General features: G+C 46.1%; 3 protein-coding genes across 4 annotated transcripts in view; 2 read left to right on the plus strand and 1 right to left on the minus strand.

Annotated features, from left to right (window-relative positions):
- The window catches only part of LOC127933156 (cytoplasmic dynein 1 heavy chain 1), a 37075-nt gene extending 31818 nt beyond the window's left edge, over positions 1 to 5257 (plus strand). Inside the window, exons 66-78 of the mRNA XM_052529913.1 lie at positions 540 to 651; positions 810 to 870; positions 953 to 1076; positions 1154 to 1267; positions 1352 to 1522; positions 1612 to 1829; positions 2179 to 2282; positions 2826 to 3034; positions 3220 to 3373; positions 3447 to 3589; positions 4330 to 4498; positions 4586 to 4710; positions 4799 to 5257. Of these exons, the coding sequence (XP_052385873.1) occupies positions 540 to 651; positions 810 to 870; positions 953 to 1076; positions 1154 to 1267; positions 1352 to 1522; positions 1612 to 1829; positions 2179 to 2282; positions 2826 to 3034; positions 3220 to 3373; positions 3447 to 3589; positions 4330 to 4498; positions 4586 to 4710; positions 4799 to 4927 (1833 nt within the window). The 3' untranslated portion in view covers positions 4928 to 5257. The remainder of the gene's footprint in view (positions 1 to 539; positions 652 to 809; positions 871 to 952; positions 1077 to 1153; positions 1268 to 1351; positions 1523 to 1611; positions 1830 to 2178; positions 2283 to 2825; positions 3035 to 3219; positions 3374 to 3446; positions 3590 to 4329; positions 4499 to 4585; positions 4711 to 4798) is intronic.
- A 629-nt stretch (positions 5258 to 5886) lies between these two features.
- On the minus strand, positions 5887 to 7543 carry LOC127933186 (uncharacterized). 2 transcript variants are annotated; one of them, XM_052529982.1, is made up of 4 exons: positions 6897 to 7543; positions 6750 to 6821; positions 6599 to 6667; positions 5887 to 6496 (listed from the first exon to the last, which is right to left on the minus strand). In XM_052529982.1, the coding sequence occupies exons 1-4, from the start codon at positions 6954 to 6956 to the stop codon at positions 6050 to 6052; spliced, it is 648 nt and encodes a 215-aa protein (XP_052385942.1). In that variant the 5' UTR covers positions 6957 to 7543; the 3' UTR covers positions 5887 to 6049. The 2 variants fall into 2 exon arrangements, with proteins under 2 accessions (XP_052385942.1, XP_052385941.1); XM_052529981.1 differs by having other exon boundaries at positions 6750 to 6824.
- A 1147-nt stretch (positions 7544 to 8690) lies between these two features.
- On the plus strand, positions 8691 to 16210 carry LOC127933165 (WD repeat-containing protein 20-like). The gene is made up of 4 exons (XM_052529940.1): positions 8691 to 8988; positions 11557 to 11739; positions 12698 to 13987; positions 14944 to 16210. Exons 1-4 carry the CDS (start codon positions 8731 to 8733, stop codon positions 14995 to 14997), a joined length of 1785 nt encoding a protein of 594 aa, XP_052385900.1. The 5' UTR covers positions 8691 to 8730; the 3' UTR covers positions 14998 to 16210.
- Positions 16211 to 16521: the final 311 nt, after the last annotated feature.

Here is a 16521-nt window from a genome sequence, read left to right on the forward strand (position 1 = left end):
ATTAATGCAGCCTAAAAATCCTTTAACGGATTTGGATATTAAAAGCATATTAGTGTGTTATGTGTATGCCAGGTTAAAGAGATGGGTCTTTAATCTAGATTTAAATTGCAAGAGTGTGTCTGCCTCCCGAACAATGTTAGGTAGGTTATTCCAGAGTTTAGGAGCCAAATAGGAAAAGGATCTGCCGCCCGCAGTTGATTTTCTTTTTTCAAAGTTTTTCAAATTGGTGTGTTTCACCGGGCTGTGAAGAAATATAGAGCTGAGTATCATCAGCATAACAGTGAAAGCTAACACCATGTTTCCTGATGATATCTCCCAAGGGTAACATATAAAGCGTGAAGAGTAGCGGCCCTAGAACTGAGCCTTGAGGTACTCCATACTGCATTTGTGATCAATATGATACATCTTCATTCACTGCTACGAATTGATGGCGGTCATATAAGTACAATTTTAACCATGCTAATGCACATATCAGTGTGTGTGGTGTGCTGACGCTCTGGTGCCGCAGATGCTGTATTAGTGTGTGTGTGTGTGTGCAGGTGAAGCCGGGGACGCCGGTGCTGATGTGCTCTGTTCCAGGGTATGATGCCAGCGGTCTGGTGCGGGATCTCGCAGCCGAGCAGAACAAACACATCACCTCCATTTCCATCGGTACGTACATAAGTGTTGGGAAGTAACTTTTTCAAAAAACAACGCACAAATTACTGTTAGTGCTGGGCAATGATTAATCTCCTCCAAAATAAGTTGTTGTTGGCATAATATATGTGTGTGTGCTGTAGTGAAGTAACACACACGTGCTCCATCTTCAGGTTCTGCTGAAGGCTTCAATAAAGCCGACAGAGACATCAACACAGCGGTGAAGTCCGGCAGGTGAGAGGAGCGCAGCTGAGCGTCACACTCCTGATTGGTCAGGTCTGCTGGTCAGGTGACCTGACGTGTGTTTGTGTGTCAGGTGGGTGATGCTGGAGAACGTTCATCTGGCTCCTGGTTGGCTGATGCAGCTGGAGAAGAAGCTTCACTCCATGCAGCCGCACGCAAGCTTCCGGCTCTTCCTCACCATGGAGATCAACCCCAAGGTCACGCATCACTTCCTGTGCTCACTGTGTGCTGTGGTGAGGAGTGTGTGGTCTGATGTTGAGCGTGTCTCCCTCAGGTCCCTGTGAACCTGCTGCGTGCCGGACGCATCTTTGTGTTCGAGCCTCCTCCGGGGATGAAGGCTAATATGCTGCGCACGTTCAGCAGTATTCCTGTGGCACGCATGTGTAAGGTGAGCTCCAGACGAATCTCCACTGCACTCCATCACATGTTTACTGGATCTGTGTGACCTCACGCCTGTCGTCTGTGTTCTCAGTCTCCAAACGAAAGAGCACGCTTGTACTTCCTGCTGGCCTGGTTCCACGCCGTCATCCAGGAGCGCCTGCGTTACGCTCCGCTCGGCTGGTCCAAGAAGTACGAGTTCGGAGAGTCGGATCTGCGCTCGGCCTGCGACACGGTGGACACCTGGCTGGACGACACGGCGAAGGTTCGAGCCGCTCCTCATCTCCTGTGTGTGTGTGTGTATGTGTGTGTACGTGTGTGTGTGAGGCTCTGAGCGTCTGTGGTTCTCCGCAGGGCCGGCAGAACATCTCTCCAGATAAGATCCCGTGGGCGGCGCTGAGGACACTGATGGCTCAGTCCATCTACGGCGGTCGTATCGACAACGAGTTCGACCAGCGGCTGCTCAACACCTTCCTGGAGCGTCTCTTCACCACCAGCAGCTTCGACAGCGAGTTCAAGCTGGCGCTCAAAGTGGACGGACACAAGGACATCAAGATGCCCGACGGGATCCGGTCAGAGCAAACCTTTCAGTTTAATCCTGTTTCTGTTCTGTGTGTTCTGTCGGTGTGGTGCTCAGCTTCACAGACAGTGGTGAAATAAAGAAGTTAAAAGCTAGAGCAGTTATAAACGCTCACAGACTCAACATTTCTCAGGCAAGAAAGATCCATCGTCTGTTGTGAGTCCAAACAGAAGTCTACACAGAGTCTGATAACTTACAGCTGGAAGAATAGTCTCATAACTGCTGAATTTAGATCCATTAACTTCTGTTTAGACTGAAGCTGAAGCGCTGTGTTCTGGATAAACCACATGAGGCAGTGTTTGAGACGTGTGTGTGTGTGTGTGTGTGTGTGTGTGTGGCAGGCGTGAGGAGTTCATCCACTGGGTGGAGATGCTGCCGGACACACAGACTCCGTCGTGGCTGGGTTTGCCGAGTAACGCGGAGAAGGTCCTGCTCACGACTCAGGGTACGAGCGTCTGTGGGACTGTCATGAGGACGTGTTTACTCCTGAACTCTGACCCCTCTCGTCTTCATCTCTCTCTCTGTCTCTGTCTCGAGGTCATTCTGTCATTCGCAGGCTTTCATCCTTCGGTTCTGTGAGTTTCTGTCAGAACACACCTCCTCGGCTGCGTGTGCTCGAGTCGTTAGCTCCGTACGCAGCGGAGCGGGTGTCTTCTGTCTCCTCAGCCTCCAGTAGCTGTATTTCACTGCCATCATGTCTCTGGCTTCCTGCTGCTGTTTTCTCCTCTCAGATCAGTTCAGTTCTTCTCAAATGCATGTCATCCTCAGTGAAGTTCATCCTTAGTCTTAAGTTCATTCTGTGCGGCTTCATTCAGAATGTTTTCCTGATCAGACCGTGGCACGTCTTCCAGTCACTCATTATAACACAGTGCCTGAACACTTAAGTTTTGTCCAGCTGTTAATTTGATCTCCCTCCTTCACTTCCTGTGTGCGTCTCCCTCCCGTCCCTCACTTCCTGTCCCCGTGGCCGCTCCTTCCTCCCGCTCAGGCATTGACATGATGGGGAAGCTGCTGAAAATGCAGATGTTGGAGGATGAGGACGATCTGGCGTACGAGACGGAGAAGAAGCAGCGCAGCACGTCGTCGTCGGACGCACAGCCGGCCTGGATGAGGACGCTTCACACCACGGCACGCAACTGGCTTCAGCTGATCCCGGAGTCTGTGAACCCGCTCAAACGCACCGTGGAGAACATCAAGGTACGACTGCAGGTGTTTCACCCGGAGTCCAGACTAACCCTGGATCCGTTCAGTCATGCTTCAGAGACACACACACGGTTCCAGTTCATGTTCTGATGGTGCATGTGATTAATCATGATTTAGAAGTCATACACACCTGTGTCTGATAGACCGCTCTGTGTTTTGTTGATGTCTGTTCTTCCCAGGATCCTCTGTTCCGCTTCTTCGAGCGCGAGGTGAAGATGGGCTCACAGATGCTGCAGGACGTGCGTCAGGATCTCACCGATGTGGTGCATGTGTGCGAGGGCAAGAAGAAGCAGACCAACGTCCTGCGCACGCTCATCAATGACCTGGTCAAGGGTGAGTGAGCGGGGTGACCTCTGACCCTTCAGATGTGTTCACCGGGTCACTGACGCTGTCCTGTGCTCCGCAGGAATCCTGCCGCGCAGCTGGAGCCGCTACACCGTCCCCGCGGTTCTGACCGTCATCCAGTGGGTGGCAGACTTCAGCGAGAGGATCAAGCAGCTGCAGCAGATCTCTCAGGCAGCGGCCAGCGGAGGCGCTAAAGAGCTGAAGGTGTCCTGCTCAAACACTCCCTGGACCTGATCCAGATCATCCACACTGCTGCACACACACTGATCACAGCATCATTTCTGTTTCAGTGTCTCAATAGAGATCGCGTAACTCGAGCTTAACACGTTTGGCTGATTTTCCAGATCATAGAGAGTGTGTGTGAATGGTTGCCAGGTTAGGAAGGTCAAGTATACCACTGTGCTGGAAATGAGAAGCTCTAAATAGAGGGTTAACCTCATGGCACCAGGAAAGCTTGTTACTGACGTCACCTTTATTTCTCTAGGCAAACATCACAGACAATTAACACTGATTGGCTGAGCCGCGATCAAAGCTGTTCTAAACTCTACAAAGTGTCAATTCAGCTTTGTTTGTTTGTGTGTTGCTCGGCAACCACTCTGTTGGAACCACAGCTGTTTCTGAGGAGCTACATTGTTTGGTGGAAGAATACTGTTTTTATTAATATCACACTTTATTTGTGCCGTTTTATTCTGTGAAACATATGAAATAAGTTTTATGAAAGCAGTAAGCCTGGTGAAGCCGTGGTTCAGTGATATACAACGCTAAAGGTGTTTTAGTCATATTAACAACACCCCTTAGCGGTTATAAATCAGTGTAAACCACAGCTTTATTCTGAAACCGTTGTGTGGTTTTCCTTCTCATCACTGAAGCTGCTCCGACTCGGGCTGGATTAGATGAAGTGCTCCAGCTGTCGTGTGCTTTAACTGGCTCTGCTTCTCCTGCAGAACATCCATGTGAACCTGGGCGGTCTGTTCGTGCCCGAGGCCTACATCACGGCCACACGTCAGTACGTGGCTCAGGTGAACAGCTGGTCTCTGGAGGAGCTGTGTCTGGAGGTGAACGTGACGTCTGCACAGGGAGCAGCGCTGGACGCCTGCAGCTTCGGGATCAAGGGTGAGAGAGACGAGTGTGTATGTCTGAGAGAGGTGTGTGTGTGTGTGTGTGTGTGTATGTATCTGAGCGCTCTGTCTGTCTCCACAGGTCTGAAGCTGCAGGGGGCCACCTGCTCCAACAACAAGCTCTCTCTGTCCAACAGTATCTCGACTGAACTGCCGCTGACGCAGCTGCGCTGGATGAAGCAGATCAACAGCGAGAAGAGGAACATGGTCAGTCACGAGGAACACCTAACACTGCTCTGATCTTCTGCTTCCTTCCTGATTCACAGTGTTTCTCTCTCTGTGTTCTCGTCTGTAGGTCACGCTGCCCGTGTATCTCAACTTCACTCGCTCCGACCTCATCTTCACCGTCGACTTCGACATCGCCACCAAAGAAGACCCGCATCACTTCTACGAGCGCGGCGTGGCCATCCTGTGCACCGACTAGATGCTGTTTGACCAGTCCCTCACCTCTACTAGTCATTCCCCTGTGTGTGTGTGTGTGTGTGTGTAGGTGGATCACAGCGGAGCGTGTCATGTGTTTAGAAAGTCAGACGAATGTTGGACGATGGATTGTGTTGGAGTTTCTGAGGCAGATGTTGTAATGGAACAGACGGGATTGTGTGTGTGTTTCAGATGGAAAAATGGAAGTTGAAGTATTGATGATTGGTGGTTTCCAATAAAGCTCATTTAGACTGTGTTTTGTATCTGCATGTTAATTAATTTGAGCCTGTAGGATGTGCATGTCAAATAATAAATCTACCATGTCTGGAAAAAAGTGTCTCCAGAGTTTTTCATTAAAACAGAGTTCAAGAAAGCACAGGTTCCTGATCAGATCAGATCTGTTGTGATGGTTCTGCAGCGCCACCTCGTGTCCTGATCAGGACTAACACTTCCAGAACCTCTCAGAGCTCCAGATCTGATTCTGACTGTGATTATAGGTTCAGATGAAGCTCTGTGTGATGCTTGGCTTCCTCTCACACACCACACAGTCCAGAGAAACACAGACTTTATTTTCACCCCATGATGCTGTGCACAATAAAGAACCGCACATACACTCAACTTCCAGATGTGCTTCTGCAGACTGGGTCATGATATTGAAAAGGTTTATGAAACAAGTGAAATTCAAATGAAAAAATCTATATGAACATGGTCTACAAACATTAACACGGAACAGGAGTTCTTCAGATGTTCTTCTCTCTTTGGATCCAAATAAAATAAATCCGTCCACTGCATTCATCCTTATGAGAAGAGAAACTAATATCTGTGTTCTGCAGACATTATTCATCATTACATCAGCTTCCTGACGAAAACATAGATCTATATTACTTTAGACTAGTTATATAGATGGCCACTCACTGTTCATAAAGAAAAACAGATGAAACCCGTGAGCAATTTACTCAGAACTCATGAATAAAGGTTAGGTTTATTAGTCTTGATTTATTGTGTTGCACCTGAAGTCGGGAATGAAGAACTCTTCTCAATGGGTTTTAACAAATATTAGAGTCTTATTAGAGTCTCTATTTCCAAACGACTAAACAAAGCCACACATGCGGTGAATCTGAAGTCCTCAAAAAGCCACGCTCTCCAGCTCCATATCACTGATGCACTGCCTCTTCCTCTGCATCCCGTCGTCCACATCACCCGGAGGAGGGAAGAACTTCCTCTTGGAGAACGCTCCCTGGAGAGCAGGACTGTCTGGAGACCCGGTGTCTCTGGTGGAGGTCACCGCAGGAGAGTTCAGGGAGGATCTGGTGTTGAAGCCGGAGTCAGACAGATCTGCTTTCACACTCGTCAGGGTCTTACAGGAAGAGCAGAAGCTCTGGCCCGGCGTCTCCTGCTCCGAGTCGCTGGATGACCGCATCTGAACATCTGCAGCATCTGACCTCGACCTCACTTCTCCAGGAGCAGATCGACGGCTCGTCCCTTTCACCCGGAGCCCGCCCAGCCTTTGCTTCTTTGACCCTTCAGCAGAAGAACCAGAGTCTTCAGAACTTCCATCGTAGGGATCCAGGCTCTGAAAATGTGTCAGAACTTCAGGAAACACCAACAAAGCTCTTTCCAGAGATGACTGATCACAGAGAGACGCGGTGTGTAGCTGGAGCGGGTGTTTGTTTACCTGCTGGTAGTGATGTCCAGTGAAGCGCTGGAGTTTCTGAGGAGCTTCTGGAGCACTGCTCTCACAGCCCTGACACAAGAGTACACAGATCTTCTGCTTTATAATGATAGAAGGAATCTGAATGTTTGAGGATGATCTTTATCAGAAATACCTTGCTGCTGACATCAGACCATCTCGGGTTTGACTCAGACTCTGAGTCTGAGCTGGAGTCTACTTTACACATCTCCTGACAGAACACCACAGATGCATTAAACACACTCACAACAGACAGAGACACAATGAAAGAGGAAACTCTTACCATGTATTTGAATGCCAGTCTACCAACAACGTCTGACTGACTATTGATCAGTTCTTCCATTCCCAATCACTGAGTAAATCTCATCGCCATCTCACTCAGTTTACTCTGCTTTTATATCTCAGTCAATCGTGCCATGTTATAGAGAGTGTGTGTGCGTGCGCGTGCACGTGCAGGCTTCAGTCGAGGCCTTTTCTTCAGATTGGAAACCAATTACACGATAAACAACGAGATTCTCGAAATATTCTTAAATATCAGATGGGCTTTTATACGGGAGATCATTGAATAATCAGAAATCTTGGTTTGGACGTCAGTTATACTAATACTTTTCACACAGTAATTGGTAGAAGAAACAAAACAGTTAATATGTGTGAGGACGGATGGGAAATAAAATAATTAGACTGTATTTGGGAAGTGTTGTTTAATTATTTATATTTCGTAAATACTTTAATATTTGATGAATGACAATGTTATTTTTATTTATTTTGAATCGCATGTATGTGTGTGTGTGTGTAAATGCGCATGTACTCTCACTAATGCTAATGTGTTGTATTTATTGATTTTAATCACGCAATAAAAAAATCTACGTAATTTTCGGTGTAATAGTAAGAGACCAAACACAATTTAAAAAAGTACAGCTCATCCAAAGCCAGTTCTAGAGTTGTGACGTTCGCGAACGAACCGATTCTTTTGAACGGCTCATAAACATGAACGATGGGAGCCGAGTCGCGACTGGAGAGGAGCCGTTCTTTCTATCGTTCTTTTTTCCTATGCGTGTTCATACAAATGAGCTCCGCCAGGAGACAGAACAGTTATAGGGGGAGGGGCGCACCCAGCGCAGGCCAACCCTTTATAGCGTGATGATATTAGTTATTAGTTGTGCATGCATTTACATTGCATTTTGTGTTCATTTAAAACTTATTTTAAAATCATTAAAAATGTTCTTTTGTGATACTGTACTTGTATAGAAATGTTTCACTAAAAGCTGTTTTCCACAGACATTCATTGCAGCCCACTTTGTTATTGTTCATTGACTTGAAGGGGCTGATGTCCTATTTGCAAAGTTTACAGTAGTAATAGTATGTAGTATGTAGACATTTCCATTTTATTTATTCTAATTTTATCTACTTAAAAAAAAAAATTAGTTTTCTATCAAAATGTTCTTGTGTGATAACAATGTTCTTGTGTGGAAGTGTTTGTAGTAAAAGCTGTTTTGCACAGAAATTCATTGCAGCCGGCTTTGTTTTTTATGTTTATTTGTGAGTAGGTATTGTATGAATAACATAAGTCAACGTAGTTTTACACACACACACACACACACACACACACACACACACACACACACACACACACACACACACACACACACACTTTGTACTAAAGGTAAATCAAAATAATGATGTCACTGTCTAAGCAGAGGGATTTGTGCAACCCTATGGAATATAGTCGACACATGAGAAATGAGGTAATAATCAATATTTCAGAATAATTCAAACTCAGATATTGGTGTGTGATATCTGAGCTTTAATTATTTGACTACAAATCTCACCTCATAATACCTCCCAGTGATTATTTCCAGGATAAACTGAGATGCTCCCAAGCTGGCTTCTTAAAACTGACTAAATATTTAAAAAGAGCCAAAAGAGCCATTCTTTTGAACGGCTCTTTGAAAGGAACGGATCGCGAAGATCCGGATCCCCTCAAAGAGCCATAAATCCCATCACTAGCCAGTTCAGTAAAACGCGACACTATCTGCGGAGCGCGTCTGATCGCGGCGCGTCGGTGTGTAGTGCGCATGCGCAGCGCGTCAGATCCGGCTGCGGAAGGATGAATGTAAATGTCAAAGATGGCGGCGGAGGGAGGAGGGAAGGAGATGAACGAGATCAAGAGTCAGTTCAGCACGCGAGAAGGCGCATATAAACTCCTCACGCACTCAGAGTACAGCAGACCCAACCGAGTGCCCTTCAACTCTCAGGGATCGAACCCCGTCAGAGTCTCGTTCGTCAACGTCAACGATCAGTCCGGGAACGGCGAGCGCATCTGCTTCAATGTGGGCCGGGAGCTTTATTTCTACATCTATAAAGGCGTCAGGAAGGTGAGCGCGACGCGTGTTTATCTGCGCTTTCGTCAAATAGCTGTTATTTCACATCAAGGGTGACGCGACGTGAATGTCACACGCACGCGCACGCACTCGAGCGTTCTCACACCTGTCGCGCAGATCAAAGAGAGACGTTTGTTTATTTCTGTGCGCGCACGCGCGTGTGTGTGTGATTCTCTCTGTCTCTCTCTCTCTCAATTCAATTTAATTCAATTCAATTCAGTTAGCTTTATTGGCATGGCACAAGTCAAGTCACCTTTATTTATATAGAGTTTTAAACTAAATACATTGCGTCAAAGCAACTGAACAACATTCATTAGGAAAACAGTGTCTCAATAATGCAGAATGATAGTTAAAGGCAGTTCATCATTGAATTCAGTGATGTCATCTCTGTTCAGTTAAATAGTGTCTGTGCATTTATTTGCAATCAAGTCAATGATATCGCTGTAGATGAAGTGACCCCAACTAAGCAAGCCAGAGGCGACAGCGGCAAGGAACCGAAACTCCATCGGTGACAGAATGGAGAAAAAAACCTTGGGAGAAACCAGGCTCAGTTGGGGTCAGTTCTCCTCTGACCAGACGAAACCAGTAGTTCAATTCCAGACTGCAGTAAAGTCAGATTGTGCAGAAGAATCATCTGTTTCCTGTGGTCTTGTCCTGGTGCTCCTCTGAGACAAGGTCTTTACAGGGGATCTGTATCTGGGCTCTAGTTGTCCTGGTCTCCGCTGTCTTTCAGGGATGTAGAGGTCCTTTCTAGGTGCTGATCCACCATCTGGTCTGGATACGTACTGGATCCGGGTGACTGCAGTGACCCTCTGATCTGGACACAGACTGGATCTGGTGGCTACGGTGACCTCGGAACAAGAGAGAAACAGACTAATATTAGCGTAGATGCCATTCTTCTAATGATGAAGCAAGTACATCGGGTGTTATGTGAAGTGTTCCGGTTCCAGTTTACCTAATTAATGCAGCCTAAAAATCCTTTAACGGATTTGGATATTAAAAGCATATTAGTATGTTATGTGTATGCCAGGTTAAAGAGATGGGTCTTTAATCTAGATTTAAACTGCAAGAGTGTGTCTGCCTCCTGAACAATGTTAGGTAGGTTATTCCAGAGTTTAGGCGGCAAATAGGAAAAGGATCTGCCGCCCGCAGTTGATTTTGATATTCTAGGTATTATCAAATTGCCTGAGTTTTGAGAACAAAAGTATATTTTGCATTGCCAAACCATACATATGAAAAGAGAACATATACAACAGTGTGATTTGGAACAATATAGCAATTGAAATAACATTTGAACAAGTAATATTAGAAGAACGATATTAAAACACATTGATGCATATAAACATATGATTTTCTTAGAGTTATGTAACAGATTATTTATTCATTTAATTAATAACTGGATTCAGCATCATCTACAGTTGTGTGTGTGTTGGTTTGGTGTGAGTGTATTCTCTGGATGTTGTGTGTTGGCTGTGTCTCAGGAGTCGGCAGGCTGTTATTAATCTTGCCGCTATATTTGCACATTCAGATTTTTCACCGAGAATGAAGGTGAGTTTTTCTGTTGGGGTGCAATTATTAAAATGGGGAAATATTTTGTTTATTTTGGTATAGTAGTGGTTTCTGATGGTTTGGTATTTGGGGCATAGTGTGAGGAAGTGCAGCTCTGTTTCGATCTCTCCCAGAATGCAGTGGGAGCAGAGTCTCTGTGTTTGTCTGCGGCGGCCCGTCTCTACGGCCAGACTGTGCTCACTGAGTCTGTACATCTCATCTCATTATCTCTCTCTCTCTCTCTCTCTGTGTGTGTGTGTGTGTGTCCAGTGCTGAACTGCGGATGTAACGTTTTGTCTTACATCAACCCAGTGTGTTTTGGTGTAGTACATCGTGAAATGAACACACTCAATAAAACAGACAAATTCCCTGCGCCTGTTGTTTGTGTTGTGTGAGTGAGTGTGTGTGTGTGAGAGAGAGAGTGAAACTGAGTGCCTGTGTGAGAGTGAGAATGTGTTAGTGCGCGCACATGAGAGTGCACTTATGTGCATGAGAGTGAGCATCTGTCTGAGTGAGTGTGTGTGTGTGTGAGAGCGTGATAGAGAATGTGTGAGAGAGTGCATGAGAGAGTGTGAGTTAGCATGTGAGAGTGTGTGCGTGAGAGAGTGTGTGTGCGTGAGAGCGTGCGTATGTGCATGAGAGTGAGCGTCTGCTTGAGTTAGCATGTGAGAGTGTGTGCGTGAGAGAGAGCGTGATAGAGAGAATGTGAGAGTGCGTGCATGTCCCCATTTTTCAAAACATTTATAAATCATACAGAATGAGTTTTTTTGAGAAAGTAAAAATGCACAAAGTTTCCTGTGAGGGTTAGGGTTAGGGTTAGGTGTAGGGTTGGTGAAGGGAGATAGAATATACAGTTTCTACAGAATAAAAACCATTACACCTATGGGATGAACACACTTTACACTAAAACAAACGTGTGTGTGTCTGGTTGTTCTGCAGGTGTTCAGTCTCTCTCTCTCTATCTCTCTCTGTGTGTGTGTGTGTGTGTGTGTGTGTGTGTGTGTTGGGCTGTAGGCTGCTGATCTGAGTAAGCCCATAGACAAGCGGATCTACAAGGGAACGCAGCCCACGTGCCACGACTTCAATCACCTGACGGCGACGGCGGAGAGCGTGTCTCTGCTGGTGGGCTTCTCCGCTGGACAGGTGCAGCTCATCGACCCCATCAAGAAGGAGACCAGCAAACTCTTCAATGAAGAAGTGAGTGTCGTAGGGCTCTGTCAAACAGACTTCTTTCCCCCCCACATTCAATTTAAATTCTAGATTCAAGTTTAATGGTTTAATTAAGGGTTTATTATCCAAAAAGATGGCCCTTAGAAAGTCTACATTTTTCTGGATTCTGTGTTTTGTGATTTACCGTATTTTCCGGACTATAAGTCGCACTGTTTTTCATAGTTTGGCTGGTCCTGTGACTTGTAGTCAGGTGCGACTTATTTATCAAAATTAATTTGACATGAACCAAGAGAAAACATTACTGTCTCCAGCCGCTAGAGGGCGCTGTATGCTGCTCAGTTCTCCTGTAGTCTACACTGAACACATAGAGCGCCCTCTAGCGGCTGGAGACCTGTTTTCTCTCGGTTCTTGGTTCTAAATAAATGTGACTTATAGTCCAGTGTGACTTATGTTTTTTTTCCTCATCATGACGTATTTTTGGACTGATGCGACTTATACTCAGGTGCGACTTATAGTCAGAAAAATACGGTAATATAAATTTATTATCCAATGAATTCTATTGGTTACCTATTGTTTGCAATAAAACAAACTGCTGCACAACATAAAATGTGTAATATTCCTTAATAATACCATTTATTAAAACTATAATGTATTATTATTATTATTATTATTATTATTATTATTACTGCTGTACCATAATAATGTATTTCTTAAAGTGAAACGTTTATTTTGGTGAGTTGTAGTGAAGGGCTGTGAGTTTCTGTGTCATCTGTCCATAGTGTTCTCAGATGGTGACTTTCTTCTGTATCCAATTTTTATGACAGGATTCTGTGATTCTGTCTGTGTTTTCTGCATCGTGAGACTCTTATCTCTGTATCTGTGTTTGTTGTGTTCTGGAGGACATGTTAGTTTATTCTCATTGATTGTGATCCTCTCCTTTAACCTCGTGTCCTCTCTGTCTTGTGTCTTCTCCTGCTCCGCTCAGAGACTCATAGATAAATCCCGGGTCACGTGTGTGAAGTGGGTCCCGGGCTCCGAGAGCCTGTTCCTCGTGGCTCACTCCAGCGGGAGCATGTACCTGTATAACGTGGAGCACACCTGCGGCACCACGGCGCCTCACTACCAGCTGCTGAAGCAGGGCGAGAACTACAGCGTTCACACCTGCAAGAGCAAGTCCACGCGCAACCCTCTGCTCAAGTGGACGGTGGGCGAGGGCGCGCTCAACGAGTTCTCCTTCTCTCCCGACGGGAAGTTCCTGGCCTGCGTGAGTCAGGACGGTTTCCTGCGGGTCTTCAACTTCGACGCGGTGGAGCTGCACGGCACCATGAAGAGCTACTTCGGAGGCCTGCTGTGCGTCTGCTGGAGCCCTGACGGGAAGTACATCGTGGCCGGCGGCGAGGACGACCTGGTGACCGTCTGGTGCTTCTCAGACTGCCGGGTGATCGCCCGCGGACACGGACACAAGTCCTGGGTGAGCGTGGTGGCGTTTGACCACTACACCACCAGCGTGGAGGAGAGCGAGCCCATGGAGTTCAGCGGCAGCGACGAGGACTTCCAGGATCAAATCCACTTCGGCCGAGACCGGGCCAACAGCACACAGTCACGTCTGTCCAAGCGCAACTCCACGGACAGCCGACCGGTCAGCGTGACCTACCGCTTCGGCTCGGTGGGGCAGGACACTCAGCTGTGCCTGTGGGACCTGACGGAGGACATCCTGTTCCCACACCTCCCTCTGTCCCGGACGCGGACGCACACTAATGTGATGAACGCCAGCGCCCCGTTGGCCGCAGGAAGCGGAGGCAGCGGCTCCATCAACCCCAGCACCAACGGCAGCAGCAGCGGCTCAAGTGTGCCGGCGAACACACTCCCCGCTCCGCTGCCGCGCTCCAACAGTCTCCCGCACTCCGCCGCTAACAGCAAGAGCGCCGCCTCGGACAACCCCATCGCCGCCGGAGTCAGCAAGTTCGCCACGCTCTCGCTGCACGACCGCAAGGAGCGGCACCCCGACAAAGACCACAAGCGCAACCACAGCATGGGCCACATCAGCAGCAAGAGCAGCGACAAGCTCAACCTGCTGACCAAAACCAAAACAGACCCCGCCAAGACTCTGGGAACGCCGCTGTGTCCGCGCATGCAGGACGTGCCGCTGCTCGAGCCGCTCATCTGTAAAAAGATTGCACACGAGAGACTCACCGTGCTCATCTTTCTAGAGGACTGTTTAGTGACCGCGTGTCAGGAGGGGTTTATCTGCACGTGGGCGAGACCCGGCAAAGTGGTGAGTTCCTCTCTACCTCATGAAGTGAACACTTTTACCTTGTCAAAAACAGCTCTGCTCACACAGGTCCGTTTGGGTGTATGTCTCTTTAAATGATAATGAGTTACTGCGCACTTCTGGGATTTCCACTGAAGATAAAACAATCCAGTGTAGGGTTGAGCCGATAGATGATGGTTTATAGACATCACAGTGTTGAGACGTCCACGATCACACACAACCGCTTAGATTCGCGATCACACATGCTCTGTTTCTACTGTGGACACGCATCGTCCTCCGTCGTCTCATAACACAAACACCGTTGAAAATCATTTGAAATTACTATCAACATGACGTAAACAACACCACATGACTGTCAGGGATCTGTGATGTCACGCTGTAGAACACATTATAATTAACCCTTCCTACATCCCAGAGGAGACCAATCTGATCGGCTCATTTTCTCACATGCTTTCAGAGAAAGTTGCGTTACGTCTTCTGAGATGGTAGATGCACCCTACACGCGTGTGCAAATCATCATATCAGAAGGATTTCTGAAGATCATGTGACACTGGAGACTGGAGGAATGATGCTGAAAATACAGCTGTTTTAAATTATTCTTCTGTATTTCTCTAACCTCAGACACTCAGAGATGTTTGATTCTGAGAGTGTTTAATGATTGTAGTCGAGTCTCTTGTTCGTGTGAGTTTGGTGTTCGTATGTTGGTGCTCTATGTAGAGCGCTCCGCTTCAATGACGGTCCATTTGAGTGAGGACCCTCCCTTAGAAGGGAGCCTGTGTAGTTCACTAGGCTTGGAGCAGAGCTTGTTTTCTGGTAAATCTGTATTATTGTGAGCGCTAGTGAAGGAGTCCAGGATAGTTCATCGTGTGTGTGTGTGTGTGTGATCTGTACGTTTGGTCAGATGTGTTTCCTTCTGTATAGTTCTTCGTTCAAATGTCTCTTCTTCTTCTCTTTTCCAGGGTTTGTTGTCCTCCCAGAACCAAGCCAGTTCTCCCAGTGGAACAGTAGTATAGCCTCTCTCTGCTGCTATGAGATCCGCATCCGTCTCCACTCAGAACTCCCAGTTTTCCTGCTTTCTGTCGTTCCGGAGGCTCGTGGAGAGACTGTACCGCGGGGCTCCTTCCATTTCTTCTGTTCTCAGAGTATTTATTTAATTGTTTTCTTGCTTTCACTCTCAGATGCATCTCACTGTTATTTGTGGTCCTGTGTACTTCAAGCTTCCCGAGGTGTGTGAGATCATTCAGTCGTGTAACGCAGTGGGTTTGAACTCCGTCAGAGATCCTTTCACCCTCCTTCTTCAGGAACAGATTTCATCCCCGCTGTTGAAAACTTTGCACTGATCTTATTTTGGTTGTTGTTTTTCTGGTCACTACCTTAAAGGATCAAAAAAGACGAAAGGAAGCGAGAGATGTTTGGGGAAGGCCTCGATGCACTTGGCTTTAATATCCTCTGTCTTGAAATCTGAATCTGAAAAGCTGGATGCTGCAATCATAGTTTTTTAAAGAAAATTTATTTGCACTTAATAGTTTATTAGAAGAGAATGGCTTTACATTTTTGTGTGCGAGGACTCACAGACTGGTATAATGTGGAGAATTATGATTACAACTTTGTATCTATGAGCATTTATTTTAATATTGTTTCAGATAAAGATCTGCTTTGTATTATATGTATAATATTGTAATTCAGTGATTTATCGGGGAGAAAGCAAATGATCAGTAACTCTAGTGAACGTTTGTCATCATTACAGGAAATAGTGACATTTCTAAAGCAGAAGAATAGACTTAATAATATTAAAAATAATCTTAAATATGCAGGTTTCAGTTTTTATTTGTTTGGTTTTCCGTCTCTTGTACAGAAGTCACCCAGATGTATTTTGATATCGGAGAATCTATTGTTAGACTGCAGAGCGTGTGAAGCTCAGGAAGTCCAGCAGAAGAAGAAAACAAACCTAACGAAAGAGTTTCCAGAGTTCATATTTCGCTTACCAGCAGCAAACTTCTTCTGTGTACTTCTCAGAAAAACTGATAGCCGACTGGGTTTAGAGTCGATCAGAATCTGTGTGACACTATTAAACATCTAACAGAGCCTTTTTGTGACTCTCAGTCATTGTAAATGAAATATACACTAACCAGGAAAGACCAGGATGTGCAAGTGGTCATATTTTTGATTGATGTGGTAAACATTTTGCATTTCACATTTTGTTCTTCATTAAAAAAGGTCCATGGATGTTTGGTCTGGTGTGTATGGTCCTTGTCTGTACTAGTTTACTTTAACCAGCTAAACCACATATTTAATAACAGTTGGTGCTTTTTCACGCTGGTCCAGGAAAACTGAATAACCTTTTTGGTCCTATTTTGGAGAATTTATATATTTTAGTTCTACTGTACGTCAGCAGGTGAAACCAACAATCATAACCTTTAAATATGTTTGACACTTCTGTTGCTAAGACCCTTTTTGGAATTAATTTAAGATGTTTTATTTATACTGGTATAATTTAGAGTTTATGGCCAATGGTAAGATGTGTTGGTGTCGTGACG

The sequence above is a fragment of the Carassius gibelio genome, chromosome A17 (genome assembly GCF_023724105.1).
Source record: "Carassius gibelio isolate Cgi1373 ecotype wild population from Czech Republic chromosome A17, carGib1.2-hapl.c, whole genome shotgun sequence".
In the NCBI taxonomy this organism is placed as follows: Eukaryota; Metazoa; Chordata; class Actinopteri; order Cypriniformes; family Cyprinidae; genus Carassius; species Carassius gibelio.